At 37.2% G+C, this 23015-nt stretch overlaps 1 protein-coding gene across 1 annotated transcript in view; it reads right to left on the reverse strand.

The window, feature by feature from the left end:
• LOC150105953 (ankyrin repeat and BTB/POZ domain-containing protein 2) overlaps positions 1–21317 on the reverse strand; it is a 228455-nt gene extending 207138 nt beyond the window's left edge. The window contains exons 1-3 of the mRNA XM_090394597.1: positions 20428–21317; positions 16458–16500; positions 15362–16334 (exon numbers count right to left, since the gene is read on the reverse strand). Coding sequence (XP_090250723.1) covers positions 15362–16334; positions 16458–16500; positions 20428–21317 — 1906 coding nt within the window. The remainder of the gene's footprint in view (positions 1–15361; positions 16335–16457; positions 16501–20427) is intronic.
• Between the last annotated feature and the right edge of the window lie 1698 nt (positions 21318–23015).

The following is a 23015-nucleotide window of genomic DNA, read 5'->3' on the forward strand; positions in this document are numbered from 1 at the left end:
CAAAGCATGCAAAACTTCTTGTGAACGATCCCAATGAAATGAAACTGAACTCCTGTGACTCTTGATATGATCATCATCATCCAAATTTGTGCATGGCCAGCCTGTGCATATCATAAAAATGTAGTGTACAAAACACTAGTAAGAGTAGATCTTAATAATATACCTGAACTGAACATAACAGAAAAACATTATGTGCTGTCATCATTACTATTATGATATTGCTATAATAATCAATAGTAATATCAATAATATTACTATTGATTATTATTTTAATGTACTGTATATATATATATATATATATATATATATATATATATATATATATATATATATATATATATTATATATATATATATATATATATATATATATATATATATATATATATGTGTGTGTGTGTGTGTGTGTGTGTGTGTGTGTGTGTGTGTAGAAAGTATTTTACCTTGGGTATAATAAATGTTAAGAATACCAAGCAATTTTTAAAAATTGCTTGGTATAAAATGTATATGGTTTAAAAATTGCTTGGTATTCTTAACATATATATACTGCAAGAAATTAACTGTGGGGAAAAAATCGCACACTGATGTAAATGCAGTAAACTTCATCGTAATGAACTGCTATTCTATTCTTGCGAAAACGAGACGAATTTTTTTCCCTTCAAAGAACTGTTCCTTTTTTCCTCAAAGAATTTGAACCTGCAGGTGCACGAAGGGTTATTTTCTCTTACTATATACAAAACATGATCTGCTAATAGGTGATGATGGAGGCTCCAGACTTACAGAAAGTGGAACAAGTACATGTTATTTATTCTACTGAAAAACAGATAGATAGATGGGAAAGAACAACTATCAGAAAAAGATATGCCAAGCCATTCCTTGGCCCTCAGCTATCGGTCCACCTCTCCACGTGTTTTGCCGTCAGTCTCCTGCTCGGACACGTTATTGGCCCACGATATTCCATCCCTGTTCCAAATGACAGGTTGTCTTCCCCTACCTCCCCCTCCTGCAGTTGTTGTTGTAGCAGTGGGATGGCGAGTCAAGCCTGCTATTACAGTTGAGTGATGAGTCCCTCTAGGCGAGGACATTTAAGTGACTTGTCTCTCTCTCTAAGCCTACGTTTTCTCCGAAGTTACCTATTCCACGTCATCTCCCCCCCCCCTGCAATGGGTACTGGAAGCTGGTAATTAGAGCCCATTTACGGAACAGCATTGTCGACCGAATGCAGTACAACTGGACACTGAAATGCTTTACGAGCTTTCTGCATTCTTCTGGACTAGAGACGCTTTGAGCTCAGTATATGACGCATGGTGCAACCTCTTCCTGACAGGGTTGATAAGTCCATGTACACCTGATGTCATTGTTCGGTGACCAGCTTAGGACATTTATCCATTGGCTTCGCGAAGTTAGCTCAAGTAACAAAGAGAGAGAGAGAGAGAGAGAGAGAGAGAGAGATTTGCAACTTCAGTCAGCAGGTGACTAACTCATAAATTATATGCGTAGTGTGTAAGTAATTTGTATCTAAAAACTTGGAAGTGCTAGTATACTGGAATGATGGAAATTGGTTTCAGTGTTTAGGACTAATTATTAGCATAACTAATGTTTCTAGTGGTATAAAACAATTCTAAAAATATATTTATAAAGAAAATTACTGAAATCGAAACTGAAAATCCATGATTATGTCGTCGGTGTTTTGGTTTGACTTTTTTTTCTGGATTTCTGAATTACCAATTAAAAGTGAACTATAATTCCATCGAATTAATGATACGAATGGAATGGTGTCATGACCAAATGCTAGTTAACTGGTTCGTATTATTTATTTCTCATTACCAACTAGGTAAAAGTTCTTCAGATCAAATTTCAGACAAAAAGTCTTATTTTCAATTTTTATGGAAATTTGTCATTCATTTCACTTTGACATGGCACTATTCATCATTGGAGGCTTTTGATAATTCATACCTAGAGCGACTGGATAAGATTCGTGTTAGTAACTCAAACTTTCCGCAGAATTTTAAGTTTAGAAATTTTGATAAGACTTTTTCTCGTTCCACCCTTTATTAAATTATTACACTTCGTCACCTAAAGCTTTTCAAAAAACTTTAATTGCTAAAGATTTCACCTTATTTAGCAGATGAATTTCATCTGCTACTTAAAGGTGGTAAATGATAACCATCAAATACCCACGTCCTGTTGGATGAGAGTGAGTACGTTAAACCACTCGCTTTAGGTTTGCCGGCAAACCAGGCTGTCAAATCACTACATTTGCTGAATATTACAGTATCAATATTAAATAAGGATGACGATCATTAATAGTAATATCACTAAGTTACACGAGATTGTTCACAGTTAAGCAGTATTCACAGAATGACTGTAAATACAAATATTTCAATAAATAGGAGAAAGGGTTAAAACCAAATGATGCTGTGAATGCTTTTGTTGAGAGCTGACGTGAGATGTATGAAATGCAGCCCACAGTTCAATCAATAAACTGTAGTTAAAAATCATCACAGTTCGAAACAGTAGTGATTTTAAAACCAACAATCTCTGGGCTAATTGTTCAATACTGTATTCACTAATACAGTATTGGTTTTAGGTTTCAGCATGTGCTACTTGATGGGAATGCTGGTTTGTTTAATGAACATAAAGCTCCATGATAAAGATAGTATGTAAAAATTAATCGGGCTTGCAGAGGATAGTCTGTCTTGGCCATAGAACCGACTATAGTCTAGGAGGTAATCAAAGTATGCAAAGATTCGCAACTTTCTTTATTGAGTTTGCTTTGGAAAATACCAACATATCTAGAGTTGAATTTCTCACGACAATATTTTCTTCATTTCTATACTCTAGCTACGTAGTTAGGTTTTAGCACCCTTTGCAAATTCACAGCTAAGCTTGCTACGGACATTTATACAGTTGGTAAAATATCTAGCCACTGGACCCTTCTGACACCTGCGCCCTTTGCAAATTCCGCAAATGCAAATCTAATCCATAGCAAACCTATGGATTGAATTTGCATTTGACAAACTGTGCACCACTCAAATCAACAAAACTTTCAGAACATCAACCTACAATCTTTAGATTTTGATATGCAACCATTCCTGAATAGGATTGTGATAACCTTCATAATTTCAATAGTAGTAAAACTCAATCAGTCTGACAACATCCAAATCTCTGGACAAGACATCTTCCATTGTCTAGAAGTTTGAATCCAGAGACAACATATTAGAAGTATCGAGTGGTTAGCATCCAAGAAATTAGATTTTCTCCTTTCCTCAAGGTGTTACTTGATCTCTGTACAGCTATTAGCTCGGTACAAATCACAGACTCCAGCCTCCATAGCTCACTCAGTATAGACGAAGCCCCTCGGTGGAAAGACATGGGTTCGATTCCCGTCAGTGACGTGAGGAACTTTTATCTGGTATCTTTCGACTAAAGGTGAGTTAGCCGGTCTCATACGGAGGTAGGGTTTTTTTAACCCTACCTCCCCCAGAACAGGCAAACCGGCCCCGTGAACACACATGGATTACAGTCATGAATATATAAAAATTACTCAAAATAGTCAATTCTATGATTTTATGGGCGCCATAACATCATAGAATGGACTATTTTGAGTAATTTCTCATTTCTTGTATTTAAACTTTTAGTTACCTTTAACCCCTGAAGATATAAGTCAAACGACATACGAAACTTGTCGGGTTTGTTTATTTTTATTTATCTTAATAAACATGTGGTCGCAATACCAGAATCTTTCTTTTGATAAGAGGAATTTATTAGAAATAATGAAAAAAAATGCGTTTGAACTCTCAATGCAGAACTGCAATGGGGAATGCAAAGTGCGTTCACTCAGACCGTAAGAGCCTCCGTAGTTCGGTCGGTACAGCAATCTGCGTAAGCAAGCAGAATGCTTGCTTACGCAGATGTGACACTTTGCCATTGAGACATGGAATCATAGTGTAACATATGTCTCAAACAGACAAAACTATTTTTTGAGGAAGATTTTTGTTGTTGTTCTTAATGGAAAATTAAAGTGTACGCAATTTGAATTATCTTTTAATTATCTTCTTCACCTCACGGTCCTCACTGTATGCAGCGATTCCAATGATCCTTCCATTTCTTCAGTGTGCCTGTAATAAGCTTGTTCGGGAATGGGCTACAACCTAGGTGTTATATTCAGTTTGTATATCCACAATGTTTCCCTTTCAGGGTGCTTTTTAGCCTAAAGAAGATGAAGTTATGCGAGAAGACTAAGCTGGTTGGTGTAACGGTGAGGAGCCACGCTGGAATATCGCTGTGCTTAGCCAGAAATTCCTGGACACTTAGGACGAGGTGACATGGAATACTGTCGTGGTATAGTAACTGAGAGTTATGGGACCATATGTGAGGGCATTACTGACGAACTGCATTTTGAAGGCATCAGACATGGTTCTACGCTATAGTCTAACTCGATCTGATCTTGGGAAAGAAATTTCTGGTCTTCACAGCCTTGAAATTTCACCTTTCTGGAAGAAATGTAATTTCCTCAGAGTTGTTTCTCCAAGTGGATAATGAAACATTTCATATTTCTGTGGCCGTCTTATCTCGTTTCCAGGAGAACTCAATATACACACACACGTTGCTCTTTTAACATATCATACATATTAATGGTTACCATACCAAATATTTTGCACCTGATAATTTTGATCCGCACTCGTTCTATACTAACAAACAAATGGAACAATATTTCCCGATATGCATTCTTGAAATACACAGTCTGTAAATTAATATTAAGTAAGTAATATTAGCGAATCAGCCAATTTTATACAGAAGTGGAAGAGATTTCCCATCTTGGAAACTCGAGTTGTTAATCCTGCAAAATAGGCAAACTGGCACATTCAGAACACATGCAGTTAGCAGATAGGTTGTCCCCATAGCCTTGGTTAGTTTTTTTTTTCATAATTAAAAAAAAACGATGAATCTATTTACTTTTTTTTTTTATTATTGTTATCCCATTTTGGGAAACGGACTACCACAATGCTAGTGTACTCTAAGTCCTCAACATTTTGTGGTCAAGTCCATTTCTCAAAATGGAAATAATAAGATTAAAAAAAAAAAAAAGTCGGAGTAGATTTCATCTAATACAGCGGTTCTCAAACTTTTTCAGGCTGTAGTATACTTGACAATTGCAAATTTATGTCGCTGCACACCTGCGTTCTTAATACCGAACGCTCGCGTAATTAACAGTAAATTTATAGTATTGTACAGTTTGCACTACATTAACTAGATTCAAATTCCATTACAATATATATTTTGCGAAATCCATTGTAAAAAAAAAAAATCGAAAGCTATTTAAATTATTAACTGAAGTCCAACTATTGAAGATGGAATAGCTAAACTTAGCATTTTGTGGTCATGCCCATTTCTCAAAATGGAAATAATAAGATTAAAAAAAAAAAAAAAGTCGGAATAGATTTCATCTAATACAGTGGTTCTCAAACTTTTTTAGGCTGAAGTATACTTGACAACTGCAAATTTATGTCGCTGCACACCTGCGTTCTTAATACCGAACGCTCGCGTAATTAACAGTAATTTTATAGTATTGTACAGTTTCACTACATTAACTAGATTGAAATTCCATTACAATATATATTTTGCGAAATCCATTGTTAAAAATAAAAAAAATCGAAAGCTATTTAAATTATTAACTGAAGTCTAACTATTGAAGATGGAATAGCTAAACTTAACAGTGCAGCTGTACCGGTAACTACTAAGCCCGCTGTACTGACGTAATTATTTTCGTAGTACTGGCGTATTGGTGGCGTTTTCGTTGAACATTTGCTACAAAATAAACCAATGTTACATAAATATTAGGATGGCAAACATTTTTAAACAAATAAAATTGTATAAATAGGCAAAAGTGCACTGTAATTTTCACGGAAATATTTTTTACTAATAAAATTTGATGGCCCACCAAATTCTAAGGGTTGCTAAGGGTTATGTTTATACACTCAGCTTCCTAAACTACCGATGAATTTCGAACAGTTTTATGAAGTTTTATGGATATTTTATGAAGTTAAAAACTCACTATGTGAGGTTTCACATGCGCTGACATCGTCTCCTCATCCAATTCAGTTATCTCTAGCAGGAGTCCGTTTACAACTATGAAACGTCAGTAAATTTCGGTTAACATAGTCATAGACGAATAGTCACTATCGGTTTACTATGTTTTTTTATTTTAAACTGGTCATTATTCAAAGGAAAAATCAAGGAAAGTAATTCAAATATACAAATTGTGCTGTCTTGGGCGAGCACTGTTACTTTTCTCTTGATGTTTTCCTTCCCTACCCCTTTGTTTGGAAGAAGACACAATTGAAGATCTATATGTACTGTAGAGCAGTGCTTCCCAAACTTCTGGATGTCAGGGCTCCCTTTCGAAAAATTAAATTATTTCACGACCCCCTCGAAAAAAAATCATAAATTATTAATTATATGAAAAGCCAAAGGCTTCAATTCAGCGACATATAAACTTATTTAAGTTAAGGGATATTACATCCCATATTGTTTCATAGCCAAATAAGAAACTCAAAGAGTTTCATGCCGAATATAGTAAATATATAAAGTTCGGCGAGTCCAAGCGTAAGCAAATACCTGGATAGTGTTACAATTGACCCTTTAGGGAGTGCAACACACTTTAGGAAGTGTGTTACACTCCCTAAAGGGTCAGTTGGTTACGCTTGGACTCGCCAAACTTTATATATATTTACTATATTCGGCATGAAATTCTTTGAGTTTCTTATTCGGCTACGAAACAATATGGGATGTAATATCCCTTAACTTAAATAAGTAAATTATTATAATATTTATTGTATTTATATTCAATATAAAACATACACAGCGAATATTGCAAAAATCAAATGCAAATATTACATTTTTAGCATCTTACATACACATTTGACATGCACATTATCTCAGATTTTAATAAAAATATATTATTATTGTACATTTGCAGTACAAGCACATGAAACATAAAACGATTAGTAATAAAGAAAGAATTAAAAACATAAAAAAAGTTTAATAACAATTTAATGTGATGGATGTGTTTCGATACTGCTACACAAAAAGTCAATATCAGGTGAAATATTTGAAACTGCAATTTTTAGATTTCTGCTTTGAAATGAAACATATGAATAAGCATATATTTACTAATATTCTTAAGCGCCGAAATACGCAGGAAGCAAAATTTGCGAACCCGCACCAATGCGTGATTTTTTCCGTTAAAATATAAAAAATAATAAAAAACAAATATTAAATAAAAATTAAATACGTTTCTTTTAAGATTAAAAAAAAAACTACTTCGTCTTAAAACATTTTTAATTTGTTTTCATTGTTTCACTGCTCCCCTCAACAAAACCTACGGCCCCCAAGAGGGCCGCGGCCCACAGTTTGGGAAGCGCTGCAGTAGAGAACTCAGTTCATAACAATAAATTAAAAAAAAAACAACAGTTATGTTATGAAATGACCAGACTTTTGTTGTTCTCCGATCTATCAATTTTATTGCGCTTGGAGTCCTGCGCGTGCAAGATCGCGTGCACTGAAGTATGAAAATGATCCGGTTACGTCGACAGCAAGTTATCATTGTGCCTCAAACTTGTAACCTGGAACGATTTTCATTATGGTTGCAGGATATCTTGAGACATTTCAACAGCACGCCTAACGAAACCAAGTGTTATTATTATTATTATTATTATTATTATTATTATTATTTATTATAGAATACTGAAAAACATATTTCATGTTGTTCCGGAAAAAAAATTGCATTAATATATAATTTTTTCGGAGATTAAGATGTATATTATTTACCTTGCATGGAGCTTCCCTTTTTATATCAAAATGGTAGTCTACATTTTAAACAGGTTAATAAGTATAAATCATCAAAAACAAGGTAGTCATGAAAATGAAAGAACATTCATATAAGAGTATTATGCATATCTGAGTTTTTTGGAGTTGAAGTTGTTGTTACATTCGGTATGGAATTTGATAATGGTGCCGAAAAATCACAGTAATAAATTTGAAAAAAATTGACGATTTATTCTAAATGACCAGAAGATCGTCATACTGCTGGCTTCATGCATTCATACAGGGTTTTAATTTTCCTTCTTTTTATATCCGTAATTCTTAAGCCTTTGTCTTTTAATTGCCGTTTTTTTTTATTGTCACCATTATCAAATTTCCATACCAAATGTAAGATAATCTCCAAAAAATCCACATATGCCTAACACTTCATATTCCCTCTTATTGCTATAAGTGTCAGCTTCTAACATCTACAATACTTCATTGCAGGAAGTCTGTCCATCGTTTTCTTGGTCTACCGAGTGGTATTTTCGTATTTGGTTTCTAGCCTCTTGCTAGTTTAACTTTTTTTTTTTTTTGGAAGAGGGTCCGTTCTATTAATATGTTTATTCCATTCTGATTTCCTCTTCTTTTTTATTTATTTTTAGTCATTCGTTTATGGATTGTAATTGATATTCTTCATAAATCTTTTCAGAGAGGATCCAGAGTATCATTTTTTTATTTATCAAATTTTGTTTTATTAACAAATTTCTTAATGTTTCATTTCACATGTACAGTATTTATCTCGTATTTCAATTCAGAATGAAAAGATAGTTGTGGGCCTAAGGGGATGTTATAGTCTCTATATACTAATACTAGAAGCATCTGGAATAAGAGGGAAGAGTTTTTGGCATTGGTTAATGCAACTTTCGCCAAAAGTTATAGATATTAAGACTTGGCTAACAGCGAGAGATGACATAGTTACAGGGATAGAAGGTGATGGATTTAATTTTTCCAGGGAGGATAAACAGGGGGTGGGGTACTGCTGATGATATCAGATGCAGCCAACAAAATTAGGAATCAGTCGGGCAGATGGGTTCTTTTGAGTCGATCTGGTATAAGGTCGAGGGCCAGTAGGACAAAATGTAAAATTGATTGCTCTTATAGGCCAGAAAGTGTCAGGAATGATTTGGAAGATATGCATCAGCAGATTAGTACAATGAGTGCAAGTCGAGTAATTATTATGGGGGACTTCAACTTCGTCGGAGGCATAAATTGAAAGGAGGAAAGATCACATGACAGGAAGAAAATGGAATTTATGCACTTATGCAAACTGCTACAAATGGAGATGGATACGAAACTAGTGACATGGATAAAAAAATGACTCCTGGACAGATACCATAAAGTAGTATATAAAAGAGCAAAATCCGGGAGAAGGCAGGTAACTAGTGGTGTGTCGCAGGACGATGCGCTGAGACCACTGCTGTTTAATTTGTACATAAATGATATAGGAAATAATTTGAATTGAGATATTTAGTTGTATGCGGATGATGCAAAGTTGAGTAGGGTAATAGTTAATCAAGGTGATGTAGAGCTTGCAGGATAATTCGAATAGGCTAACAGCATGAGCAAAGCGTAATGGATGTCGATTTAATGTAAAATCTTGTAAAGTTATGTATTTGGGGATAAAATATATTGCAAGCTGTGTACCACATTGAGGGAACTGCACTCCAGGAAACTGATGAAGCCAGGGATTTGGTGGCGGTGGTAGTAGATAGCGAGTTGAAGTTCAGAGGGCATATTGCTAAAGTAGCCAGGGTAGCTCACAGGATTATTTGGTTATTGAAGAACACTAACAAACAGAGATAAGAGAGTTATCATTCCTCATTATGATGCCTTGATACGACCACGTCTAGATTGTCGTGCTCAGGCACAGTTACCTGGGTTTCTTGGGGATGAAGAAGTGGTGGAGAGGATCCAGATGCGAAAGACCAAGATGGTGAGTGGTCTGTGGAATGCTTCCTATGAGGATGGATTGAGGGTTTGTGGATTGCAAAAGTTATTTGGCAGGCTAAAAAAGGGAGATATGATAGAAATATTTAAGCTACTTAAAGGATTTTATAGGTTTGATGCAGCGGAAATATTTTAACACTTTGCTCGACGGAGCAGAACAAGAGGTCATCCTTGGAAGTTGGATAAGAGTGTGAGCTACGGAGGCTCATTGTTGAATTTAGGCATCCTGATATTTTATTAGCCTTCAGGATGTTATTATTTTATTTTTTTCGTTTTGTGTTATATTTTCACCGTCCATAGTTAATTCTGGGTATTTAAATTTCATTACTTGTTCCAGTATTTAAAAATTTAGTTCTAATTTACATCATAGTGATTCTTTTGCAATTACCGTTGTCGTTTTGATATTTTCATGTTAAAATTGCTGCATGTCTGTTGGAATTTCAATAATTGCTTTTATAGATCATTTCCTGCAAATAATACTACATAATCTGCATATCAAACCAGATGTAAATTTTCCTTTTTTGATTTTTATTCCGTTTAATTTTTGTTTCTTGAATTTTATTATTTCATCCATGATTATGTTTAATAAACATGGACTTAAAGAATTGCCTTGTCTGATTCATTTAATTAGAGAGATTTTTTTTTCGTATCTATGATATATACACATTTCTGTGTATATATCTTTGATTATTCAATAACTTGTAGTGATATATGTCTTGATGCTAGCTTTCAGGGAATCCTGTAATTTGTATCAGTAGTAATCCTGTATCAGTAGATACCCTTCCCTTACGGAATTCTTGTTACTCATCATTATAATTTAGTTCTCGATTTTAATTCTTCTTTAATTATTTTTGTACATATTTTAGGGTGGTGCACAATAAGTTGATTCTCGATAGTTTTTGGACTCACATTTTGTTTCATTTTGAAATACTGGTATTGCAATGTTCATTCTCCATTCATTGGAAATCTGTCTCATTTTAAAGATATGTTTAATTAAATGTTTCATGTTTTCAGGCATTTCTTTACCTCAATATTTTAGCATTTCATTGCAGATTCTATCAATTACAGCTAATTACTCCTAATATATAAAATTAATTTTAAAATTATAATATATATATATATATATATATATATTCATTTTCATGATTACCTTGTTCTTTATAATTTAAACTCATTACCTGTTCAGAGCGTAGCCTATCATTTCGATATAAAAAACGCGGGGGGGGGACTCCAAGTTAAATAAACTTTACTAAACTGGTGCTAGATCCACAAGTTTTTACTCTGGCACTCTTTCTGGGAAGTAAAATTTTTTAATTCAAAAATAGTCTGGCCTTTCCTTACATGAAAGAAGTCATTCAAATAAAATAAATGATTGGACAAGTGAATAAATAGACTTTCTGCCTGAATCCAGACACAACTATTACAAGTACTATCTTGTAGTTGTGATGCGTGATTTTTTGTGTTAATTGTTTAATGTACTAATTATTTTTAAACTCGTATTGATTCGTAATTTGTAATTAAAATTTTGGTTTATTTCTACTATTATATCCCTCTATTAAAACGGACCTTTGTTACAACTTGTGTTAGGCATACTGACCCTGCTTTAGTGAATCGTAATAGCAATAATAAAAGCAGTTATCAATGTTGGCTGTAGAATGGTGGGGGGGGGGGAGATTGAAAGAGGATGCCGCATGCTTAAACGTTTACTAGTCACCATAGTCAGAACTATGGCGATCAGAAATGTTAATCCGCACACTTAAGGAAATTATATAGAAATATAGGCATTCCTTCAAACCTTACAAGATACGGCGAGCTGCTAATATCCCAACAATCTTTCTTATGACGTCAGTGTTTCATCCATGGTAAATGTGCTTTCAGCGGTAGTTATTCGGATAAATTGAAAGAGCTGTTTCTGAAAGGCGAGAACTGTGAATTGATGCCGGAAAGTAAAAGGAACTGGCTACACTTTCCGTTGACCGATTGATTCGGTTTCTTCCTTGACCATTAATGGTTCATATTCCAGTGATAAATTACTGACCAGGATCCTAACTCTGCAAATCTCCCTCGGAGAGAACGTGTGTAGCAATCGTTAATGAAAGCTGCATCCTGATCTCGTGACCTCGCTACGGAGGTGTGGGATACCCCCGGATTTGATGAATATTCCAAAGATCAAAGATCAGAAATGTGTAAGAGTGACCTTGAGGAAGCCTCAGAGATCGATGTCCACCTAATAGGTTATGTCAGGTTGGAAGATCTAGCACACTCCTCCCTATACGGTTGAGCGAGTGTCCGAAGCAACTGTCATGGGAACTAAAAACTGTCCAAGGACAGAATTATGTTCACCGACAAGACAAATATTCCCACTTTAGCCTCCTGCTGGGTCAACATCCATCACTCTTGCAAGAGACCAGTCCCGTAGCATGTTTGGTTAACACGGCACGTTTTGCTTCGTTGCTTCTCATGTTCTGCTCTAGCTAACTTTCGCCGGTAAACATTCCGTTTTAAGCGAGCTGTCAGAAAGCTATTGTGATCACCTTTTCTGTGTCAGTCTGCTGTCTGTTTGCTCATGAGATAACTCACAAAGTAAAGGAGCCACATCAATTAATTCGCACACGAAAATAAATGATGACAGCAAGTCTCTCTCTCTCGCTCTCTTTCTCTAGAAACTATTTTGGGCCAGTAATTTTCAAGTAATTTCTGTTATAAAAAAGCGAAGTGTATAATAGTATGGCCTGATTATAATCCCATCCATAAACAAATGCTCAGAATTATTTAAGGTTGAAACTGAATACAATAGCAAATATACAAATTAAACAAACAACCCGTGTGTGTGCCGTTAATTCATGTTATCCCAGCGAAATAAAAGCCCGAATGCGACATCTCCCCTACCAGCTGACCTTATGGTTCATTTATAACAAATATTCTTACTTTAGTGGACACCCATTTTTCTCAGCGAGAGACCTCCACGTGGGAAATATGCGAATATCAGTCCGACATCGATATTGGATTTAAACAAAGCCGATTGTATTTAAAGGTACTTATACTTATGTTCTTTAACATCATAATTGTTGGATCATCCTGCGTTTTTAAACTGTCCACTTTTTTGCTTAATAATAGTTGCTTTTAATTTCTTTGTTGTTTTTCTATTAGAAATAAACTTCACGTATATTATGAAAAATTCTACAGCTGGCTAATAAGACTAAGGAAGGGATTGGTTGCTAAGTGTAATAAGTGAAACAAGCGAGAACGATGGATGTTTTTTCTTCTTCTTCTTATTTTTTTTTCTTTCCTCACTTCAAGCAGCGAGAAAAGATGGCTGTACGTTGTTGGACATTTGCTCAAGGTGTAGATGGACCGATATCACACCTTAGACCCATACATGAGATAGCACGGATGTAGCCGGCGGATCGGGTTTACTTAGTATAATAAGGTGACCTGTTCGTCAGCGGCAGGATGGCTTCCGTCCCACGAGTAGTTCCTAGAAGTGACGGAGAAAGACCGGCGGCAAAATGCCACATTAATGTTATCTCCATGAATGACAGGTTATAAAGTGTAGCCCCACCCTACCACTCGGCATGCTTCGCATGCTGTGTTCGACACTTGCCTTTGACCTCAGATCTGTGTTTATGACTAGTTCTATGATGACAGCAAGAGAGAGAGAGAGAGAGAGAGAGAGAGATTTTCGCATACCTTCCCATCATGCTTCACTCTTAGTTTTTGATTAGATCTGTCTTGTGTAGGATAGAAAGGGAAAATAATCCAGGAAGGAGGAGTATTTTTGATGGAAGGGAGAGAGAGACGGGAGGTTAGCTAAATAATGTTGATTACGACAAGTTTCACTGGTGTTTTACTCGGTTCTGCTAGTTTTCAGAGTTGCGGTTCCTATTTAAATAATTTCCAGGGACTCGTTCTTCTTAAGGAATAATAAATTAACTGGATGGGTATCGTCTTAGTAAGACCGCAACCCAGATTTAACCTCACCCATAAAGTCTGGATACCGAGATATTCCACTCTGAACCACAGCCGATAGCTGATGACGAACAGCTCTTTACTAGTTTTTCAACTAACCACGAAACCGCAACAGTTTCATTGCGACTCCATCATAGTTGCGGCCTTGAATCGAGAATCGCCACTTTAACTACTGATTATGGTGCTGTTTTGGTGATCTCCCGGAGGCAGGACAGGAATTAACGTTGTAGATATTGGGAAGAATTCAGTGGACCATTTACATTAGAGGAAGAGAGGGAAAGGAAAGAGGGGGGCTTATAAACCTGTCCTGTCACCAACAGTAGGGCTCGGCCCTGTTGCTACAGGAATTTCTGAGATAAGCTAATTAACGTACACTCAGTGGGTACGACACTTCACCTAATCTCTATTCCTGCTACTGAGTTTTGACCACGTGTACCAGAAGTCATTGTACTTCCTTGAGTCCGAAAGGAAAGAGGAGCGTGATTGATAGATGCACCCCCTTTCCAAAGCAATCTGAAAGACATTATTTACCATCTAATATTCACATATTTAAAAAACCCTATCCCATTACCTTCTGTTGTTTAATATTTTAACAGAGCTGTCAGCATTATAAAGTGAACATCATTTAATCAGCACCATTCCATTCTGAGAACTGATCAACAAGGTGATCAGTTCTCAGAATGATCAGATGTTGATTGATTTGGTTGTTTGGATGAATTTGAATGATGATATTCCTTACACATTAGAGTATGATTCTTAATACTTGAGTAGACAGCTTAAGACGCGTATAGTGAGTGAATCATTTCGGGACCCCATCCCAGATGGAGCGCTGAAATGGAGATGGAGCCCTTTCGTGTTCTCATTATTGATTTTAAGTATTAATTAATATCTATATAATGATATTATATTGTCCAATTTAAGGACAATTTTAAAATACTATAATATCTGGAGTGCTTCCATAGCGCAGTCGTTAGGATGACACATTTTGTCTTTCGGTTGAAAATCCTCGATTCTGAAATGCGCGACTTTATAATGATTTTTCACTTGAAGGTAATTTAGCGGATCTTATACAGAGATGGTAGAGTTTCTCTCCTGTAAACTGTGGTTCTTCATCAGCCAGAATAAGAAATTGGCTAGAGAACATATACAATAAACAGACATAAAACAATGATTTAATTCCAGCCAAGCAAGTTTGTGGTTTAGTGTCAATTCAAATTTGCTGGCCTGGTTGGTCTAGTGATAGTGTCTCCATTCTCCAACCAAAACTGTAAGTTTAAATCTCTAGATTTTTTCGCACACTCGATGCGAGGCCCGATCCTGCTTATTGGAGGCCCGAAGTGGTTTGAAAAAAAAGTTCTGTTTGTTCGCTACAGTAAGGTTTTCGGATTATTTATCTTCAGCCTGCTCACGGTTCGAAATGTACTTTACGTTACCAACTATTCACGGATGGGACTGACATTAAAAAAATAATAAAAAGTCATTTCCTATTTTCATATAAGAAAGGCTGCAAAGTAATTCAGATAACTTCACCGAATGAATTATATGCATGAATAATGAACATAAATTGTGATGCTTACCTGTAGCAGTTCTTCCAGCATTTAGGTGAGAAAATGGCTGAAACAGTCCCCATAGGTCACTGTTGTTAGCAATAGACGCTTCTAGAAGGGAAGAAGTGAACATACCACCGTCTGTCGGTAGACATTGCAGAACCATCTCTTCCAGCAGATTTTCCATGGCAGCCGAGAGATAGATGGCAGCATATTCGTGGACAAATGCACCCACACGCACATCACACATCCACCTGTAGAAGCGTCCGACCGAAAGTTGAAGTCCAGCACGTGCACTCTTGCTTAATCGTAACTGGTCACCGGTAATAGTGAAAATGGCGGCCGCCCTATGGCAAGCTTTGATGCAGCTGTCTGCTAGGGAAGGAGATAACACCACTTGCAATGCCCCACTCACTTCTTGCTTGCTGCACATACCTAAAGCTCGTGAGAAGCGTTGGGCCTCGCGAGCTACTCGAACCAGTGGACGCTGAAGAAGATAGGCCAGTCGAGGAACAGTTTCCATTGAAATGTTACTAAGATGTTCCCGTAGACGACCAGCTTGAACCACTTTGAGGACGTCATGATTGGACCATGGTAGGTGTTGCAGCTCCACCAAGCGACTGTGATTGTCAACCCAGACGAACTCATCTGCGTTAGTGATATTGGTATTGATCGTCTCGAGGCTCGAATGCCGAATAAGTCTACGAACTGGTTCCGATTCACTTCCACTCACTGAAGAATAGGTCGAGGTTGAGTAACTTGTGCGAGAGCCGTGAGTGCGTACCGATAATTGTTCAATAGCATGTCTAATGTCCTCCAGACCAAAAGGGCCATCTAATGGAAGTCGATGACCCTTACGTGAACCAGCTGAACGCCTAGCTGGGAGCTTCGAAGACATCGAGTGATGACTGGTTGGCATTCGATCATCTTCGGGTACTGCTTTTAATGGGGTGCCCTTACCAAACCTGTGTTCTGAGTGAGATTCCGGCCGAATGGATTGATGCTCTCGAGATTCTGAACATTCTGATCTATGGGCACAGTCCGATAAGTCAACTTCGTGACACCGGCTGCTATGTAAACGACCATGACTTTTATAAAAAACTCCATCCGTTGGGGAAGAACTGACGTATGATGACTGCCCATCACTCATGCTCGCGTGACCTGATGACCTGAAAAATAAATTTAAAAAAATATAATGATACATGAACTCGTTCTCAGTTATATCCTATGAATCGTCTTGACATTTCTAATTCTGAAATGTTTATTGCAGTGTACTTTTTTTTTCTTTTTTTTTTCTTTCAGATGAGGAAGTTACTCCAAGATAACCAGGGAGAAATCTACCAAACTCCATTTCTTGAGTGGCTATAAATACAGTATATATCAACATGAATTCGATTCCAGATGAGTCAAAGATATGATTATTCCTGTCACTAGGAAATCTACAGCGCTGCCCAACTGGAATATTGTAGTAAACTAATCTAATTCTTGCATTCTCTGTATCTGAATGTCTGCGAAAGCTTTGATAGCATCCCACATGAGCTTACTAATAAAAATGGGCCGCATAAGTATTGCTGATTGCATAGTCAGATGGGCTGATAGCTGTTACAATATTTGGAATTACGGCAGAAGGAATTAAAGTTATGGAACTATATTACGTCTATTAATTGCATGTGTTTTTCTAGTAGTTTTCCCGTTTCACTAGGAGAATTCGCCTTTCATATGAGGCTGACTAAAGGCAGGTTGTGAGACAATAGAGAGTAATGTTCGGAGAAGAGGCTTCTAAAGGTCAAGTGGTTAAAAGTGAAATATTTCAGAAATCAGTGTTACGTCCATGTTGGTTGATATGTTAAAAACAAACTTTGATGATGACATGAAAGTTGGATAAAGTAGTGAAATGCTAAAATGACCTCAATTTCTTTTCAGGATAATCTTAATATAGTAGACATGGATAGGCTTTAGAAAGAGTTAAATAATGATGTGGGTATTTTGGTTGACAGGAAAGTTAAGTTCAGAAATCTTACTGATAAGATAACTAGTCAAGCTGAGAAGATTGTAGATTTATTGAGAAACTTTACTTGTAGAAGAAAGTTATGGAAGACATAAAGACATCCATTATGTCTATTCATTGCGCCGTTATCCATTATGCCTAACCAGGCATAATGGATAACGGCTCACAACTTTGCTCACCTCGATTTTTAATAGATATTAAGAGAATCTAAAGATGCTCAAAGAGGATTCGTTAAGTTTGTTCAAGAAACAGTATAACAAGAGTTACAAGAATAGTGGCTGAAGTTAAGAGCAGCAGCAAATAGTTAGAAGAACTTCTTTGCATTTTACACTTGACTGTTTCATAATTTTTTTTTTCTTCTCACAAAGTAGGCTCATCTTTGGCTTCCATTCCAGATACCCCTCTCTCGCGCGCGATAGGCTTGCCACTAAATGTTGCAAAACGCACATAAGTGAATAATGAGAATATTAGACATTCGTCATCTTTTTATATCCAAATAAAAGAAACATAACTGGCCTGACAGCTGTTTCGAATAGTTGGTTCTAACCAGAGATCAGGCAGATCAGTGCACTAATGAAAGACTATGCACACTCCTGGGCAGAGTTTGTTATCTTTCAGGTAGTGCAAGCTAAGACAACTCCTATACTGAAGATTTATTCTCATAAACTTTCTGGTAAAATTCGAAACTTTTGTTTCTTTTATTTGACTATAAAAATATGACGAATACCTAATATCCTCATTAAATATTATCAAACTTGATAAAGTGAAGCCTTTTAGGCTCTATATTTTAGTATGCACATAAGTGATCCTTTTTTCCATAAGTTCATTTTTCCAATGAAAGCAATCAGTTCCTGTAGCAAGTTAAATGTTAGTCTCAACCGATGTTCGAAATCTTTCTAAAAGTACTCTGCAGGGTTTCGTTCAGAACTATGTGCCATCCCGTCTACCATTTACTATGCCATTTCCTCAAAAGTGACACAGATCTTGAAGTAAGAAATAGTACATTATCATGTTGATACTCAATTAGATTATTTATACCACAACGTAGGCAACACCGAATTGTCAACGACAAGGAGTTCTAGTCTAAACCAGAAAAAGCATCATAACACTACCACCATACTTGACAGTGGGAAGATTTACTACAGTAAATAACGTTCTCCTGGTAATAGTAATTCCTAAACAACATATCCATCTAATTTAAGAATGTATTGTGATGCATACACATTCTTAACAGTTTGATCTACACCAAGCAAGTCAACTCCGAACATTATTTGAACTTGATATTTGATCTGTATGCAGCAGCTTTTCCATAAAAAGTAGAGATGTGGAGCAGTACTTAATGATCTAGACCTGTTTTGGAAGTTCTGAACTGTTGGTGGAAAACCTTCAGATGATAGTAAGAATGCACAACTTTTTCAACATACTATCCTATCTCTTTCGTTCAAATTTATGATGTGTGACTATTTTTTTTTTTTCACTAGCATGTTTCCATCGCCTTGTGGAAATGGTATTTGCATCCATTGTGCTAGGTCGCTCGAAGAAAGACTGCGATTCTTTCTTCGAGCGCGATTAGAATCGCACTCTCCTGAGTGCGATTCTAATCTCCGACTAGAGGAGCTTTTCTAATCCTTTCTTCGACCGGTTCACGAATTGGTCGATCTCTTGCATTTCTCCCCCCCCCCCCCCGAAACGGTTTTTTTGTCCGTAAATTCAAGAAAATCGACCGCAGAACCCACACTATTTCTAACAGCATATATTGCGTTAGGATCTGCGAAATCGTGGCACCCCTCTGCCATAATCTCCTCACCAAATGCCGTTTAAAAATTAGTGATGATCTTGGGTTATCTATCTCTGTTTGGAGACTGACTACGCCCCCCCCCCCCACCTTCAGTCTCCAAAAGTTAGAATAAAACGGCATCGCTTACTCCTCCCTATGGGAGAATAAAAGGGGTTAACGGATTTTTTAAAAAACTGTTGTTTCCATCATTTAATAATTGTAGTGACCATTTATGTCCTAATTGTGGTTCAGTCACACAGACTGATATTTAATATATTAGTAATTAATATATATATATATATATATATACAGGGTGTTCGGGATAAATTTGACATATTTATAATTAATTATATTTTTCCGTAAGTTACATGTATTAACACACACTTCTCTTCATTTAAAAGTTTGGACCCTTCTTCATTCATATACAAGATGTCAGAAAGGATGGATAGCTGGAACCCACCTGAATCATGGAAGAGAATAACTTGTATCATGATGATTCGTGCCCGCCATCAAAATAAGGATATTACGACTGCTGCCCAATGCTCCCTGAATACAGTAAAAACAATCAGGCATGAACTAGAGACTTGCAATGGTGACTACGAGGATGTAGCAAGAAGAAAGATCCCTAGCAGACGATCTGATTGCGTTCGTACAGCAGAATTCCTCGCAAATCTGCAGGAACAGGTGTTGAAGAACCCTGGCATTGGAATTCGGGCTTTGTTCGTGGAGTTGCTAACTGTAGTCAAGCCCTGGATAACAAGGGTAGCCAATGGTAGGCCGTATGTATGGCAGCAGGATTCGGTCCCTTGCCACACCTCTGGGAAAAGTCAAAAATGGTTGTCTGAAAATTTCTACGACTTCACCAGTCCAAATGTTTGGCCTCCAAACTCCCCAGACCTTAACCCCATGGATTATTTTGTATGGGGCGCAGTTGAAAAAGACACCAATCGCACTTCCAGTAATACAAAAGCCCAGTTAATGGATAAAATTAAAACAGTTTTTGCGGCCCTTCCCAGGGAGACTGTAGCATCAGCTTGTTCGAGGTTCCGAAGCAGAATTGAAGCTGTGATCGATGCTAATGGTGGTTATTTTGAGTAAATCTTGTTGATAGTATTGTAATTAACTCTGCCTGTAATGTTTTTTTGTCAATTCATTAAATTTAATAGATACAAAGAAGATTTTCTTTTTCCTTACGAAACTGTCAAATTTATCCCGAACACCCTGTATATACACACACACACACACACACACACACACACACACACACACACACACACACACACACACACACACACACACACACACACTTACCTGTTTTCATCACTGGAAGAGCCACCATAACATCCTTGTCGTCTGTGTGTGGCTTTTGCATCGTCAAGGGTGAGCGCTTGCGGGAAACTGAGAATGTTTCTACGCCTCGATTTCAAGCGGGTAGGAGGGCGCTTCCTGCTTACCACTGGGTCACCGTCCGACGAACTTTTGCTGAGAGACCCACAGTCCGTGTTGGATGCAGATTCTCGGTAAGGTGATAAATGCCCATCGGGAGGGAGTCCTTCATCTTCCAACGTTGCCCGATGATTGTCCCACACGTCTTTGTCGGATGGTGCATAATCTGCACTTTTGCTTGATTGGGTACGTGAATTCTGTAGGATGAGACCCGGGGAACTTTTGGCATGCAACAGCGGTTCTCTTGGCGATTTGTTGCCAGAGAAGCTGGAACAGCTGTTGCTTGTTGTGGGATCCCGAGAAGGAATTCTGGACGGATGTGTAGTCGACTGGCTAGATTCTCGGAGAGACGATGAAGACGATGATAGTCCTTGATTTGCAATTTTTTCGCGAGAAGGTGATTTGCGAAAAGCGGTTGCTGATGGTAGATGGTACGGACTGCTCGATCTTACCTCCCTACTTGGGGACTTGGAAGCTTGGGAAGGTAAAGGAGGAGTGAGAGACCGAGGAGGAGATGTTGGTGGCGGAGGTGGAGGTGGTGGTGGAGGAGGAGGAGGTGGAGTTGCCGTCAGTACTTCTTTGCTTGAACTCTTTCCGCTAGGTGTCGGGAGAATGGCTTCGCGGCTGGATGATTTTGTAAAGGTCGGTGCAGACCCCCCGACCACTTCCCTGTTGTAAGACTTCAATGAGGTTCCTACAAAGAGACCTTCGCGGCTGGAGCTCCGATAGATGGCACTACTGTCTGTCTTACTCATGTCTCCTAGGCGGCGAGGCTTAGGTCGGATAATGTCAACAGCATTACTAAGGAGAGGCTGCCAGTAATGATCTGGGAACTCGGGGACAGGGGAACACATGATCAGTGTGGACAAAGTGCAGGAGAAGGGTCTCCGCGACCGCTAGGCCTGCTACCCTGAAAAAAAAAAAAAAAAGGAAAAAGAAACCATTATTATCTACACACTATTACACCTCTAAATCCACTTCAATAACCTATTGACCATTCACATAATAAGAAATATTTCTCAAATAATCACAGAGCAACCTGGATTGCTTGCATTAATGTGAAACATTAATACGCTTATTCATTTGGTGTGTGAAAAAATGCTTGCTTTTCTTACGAAATTTTGCATTTCGAAGAAAGAAAGAAAGAATAATTTCCATGAAATGCAAACGCTCCCGGATCCTGGTCCCCATCTTTGTGCAGAAAACAAAAGATTAGACTAGAGAACAAATTTGAATTAATTGAATGATTAGAAATTTATACCAGGAGGTGACTGGAGAGGCTAATGTAGCCACTTCAGCCATCCTGCTTCATTATTATTTTTTTTTTTTTTTAGTCTCCAAAGTTCTATGGCATTTTTACGGAATATAACAGAAGGGGGCGGTTGTTTTAATTATAATGTCATCATCCAAGTTTTGAAAGTTTTGCTAATTATATAATTATTTATTCTTTTTTATTATCCTTTTATTGTTACATTACCAAAAGGATTAACTTATGGGGAAGGGGGAGGGGGTAGGAGAAAAAAACTATGTACAGCTAGGATGGCACTCAGCCGTCTCAGAATGTTTATTTAAAAACATAAATAAAGACGTGCGTAAATAAAAACATAAATCTGCATTAATATTCTCTCAGCAGAATATTTGATCAGAGAGCTTGATTAGGTTGTTTGAAATTACAGCCAAAGCAGTGAAGGATGTACCAATCAGTTGCACGTGTTCTTTGGCTGGTTTGTCTATTTTGAGGAAAGAAACGCACTGCCACCTTTTTATAAGACCACTCAACTCACCATCAGTTGAAATGTTCCTATAAAGATCCCTCGCTCCTAGATACGATTCGAACCCATGTCTTTCTAATCAACGAACATCGTCATTACAGACTGATCAACGAAGAATCTCTTTTGAAGGGGGGCCTCGAAGTCATTAATGCATAATTTAGGCTTCTAACCACTCAGTAGGATCAATGTGGAGGAGATGATAACGGGATTTACCCCCCCCAAAAAAAAAGGAATATTCTGAATTTTCAGCTAAATACCAAAACAGAAACCTATTTTGTTATCTATAATGTAAAACAAATTAAAATTTTGAAATGTTATCAGTGAAAAATTGAAGTAAGTTATATTAATAAAATAAGACCTCTTAAAAATCTAATATGAATTAGTTAATTGTCTATTCGTAAGTTTTCAATTTTCTCCTCGCCCAAAACTAAAATCTAATTTTTTCTTTTCGACTACTAATTATATACTACGTTGAAGCGGAACTAATTCGACATTACCATGTATCAGAGTACGCTATACTGTACTACGGTCTGGTTCACACTTTCACCATTCCAGTCTTATTCGCATGATAAAAAAAAATCAGATGTTTTAGATCATTCTTTCTTCAACATGATGACCAGTCCATGTACTGTGGTTGGACCAACTGGTCTGGCCCACATATGACGGTCAAGTTAGTCTCGA

The sequence above is a fragment of the Typopeltis vanoorti genome, chromosome 6, assembly GCF_054136105.1.
Source record: "Typopeltis vanoorti isolate ZY-2024b chromosome 6, IOZ_Tvanoo_1.0, whole genome shotgun sequence".
NCBI lineage: Eukaryota > Metazoa > Arthropoda > Arachnida > Uropygi > Thelyphonidae > Typopeltis > Typopeltis vanoorti.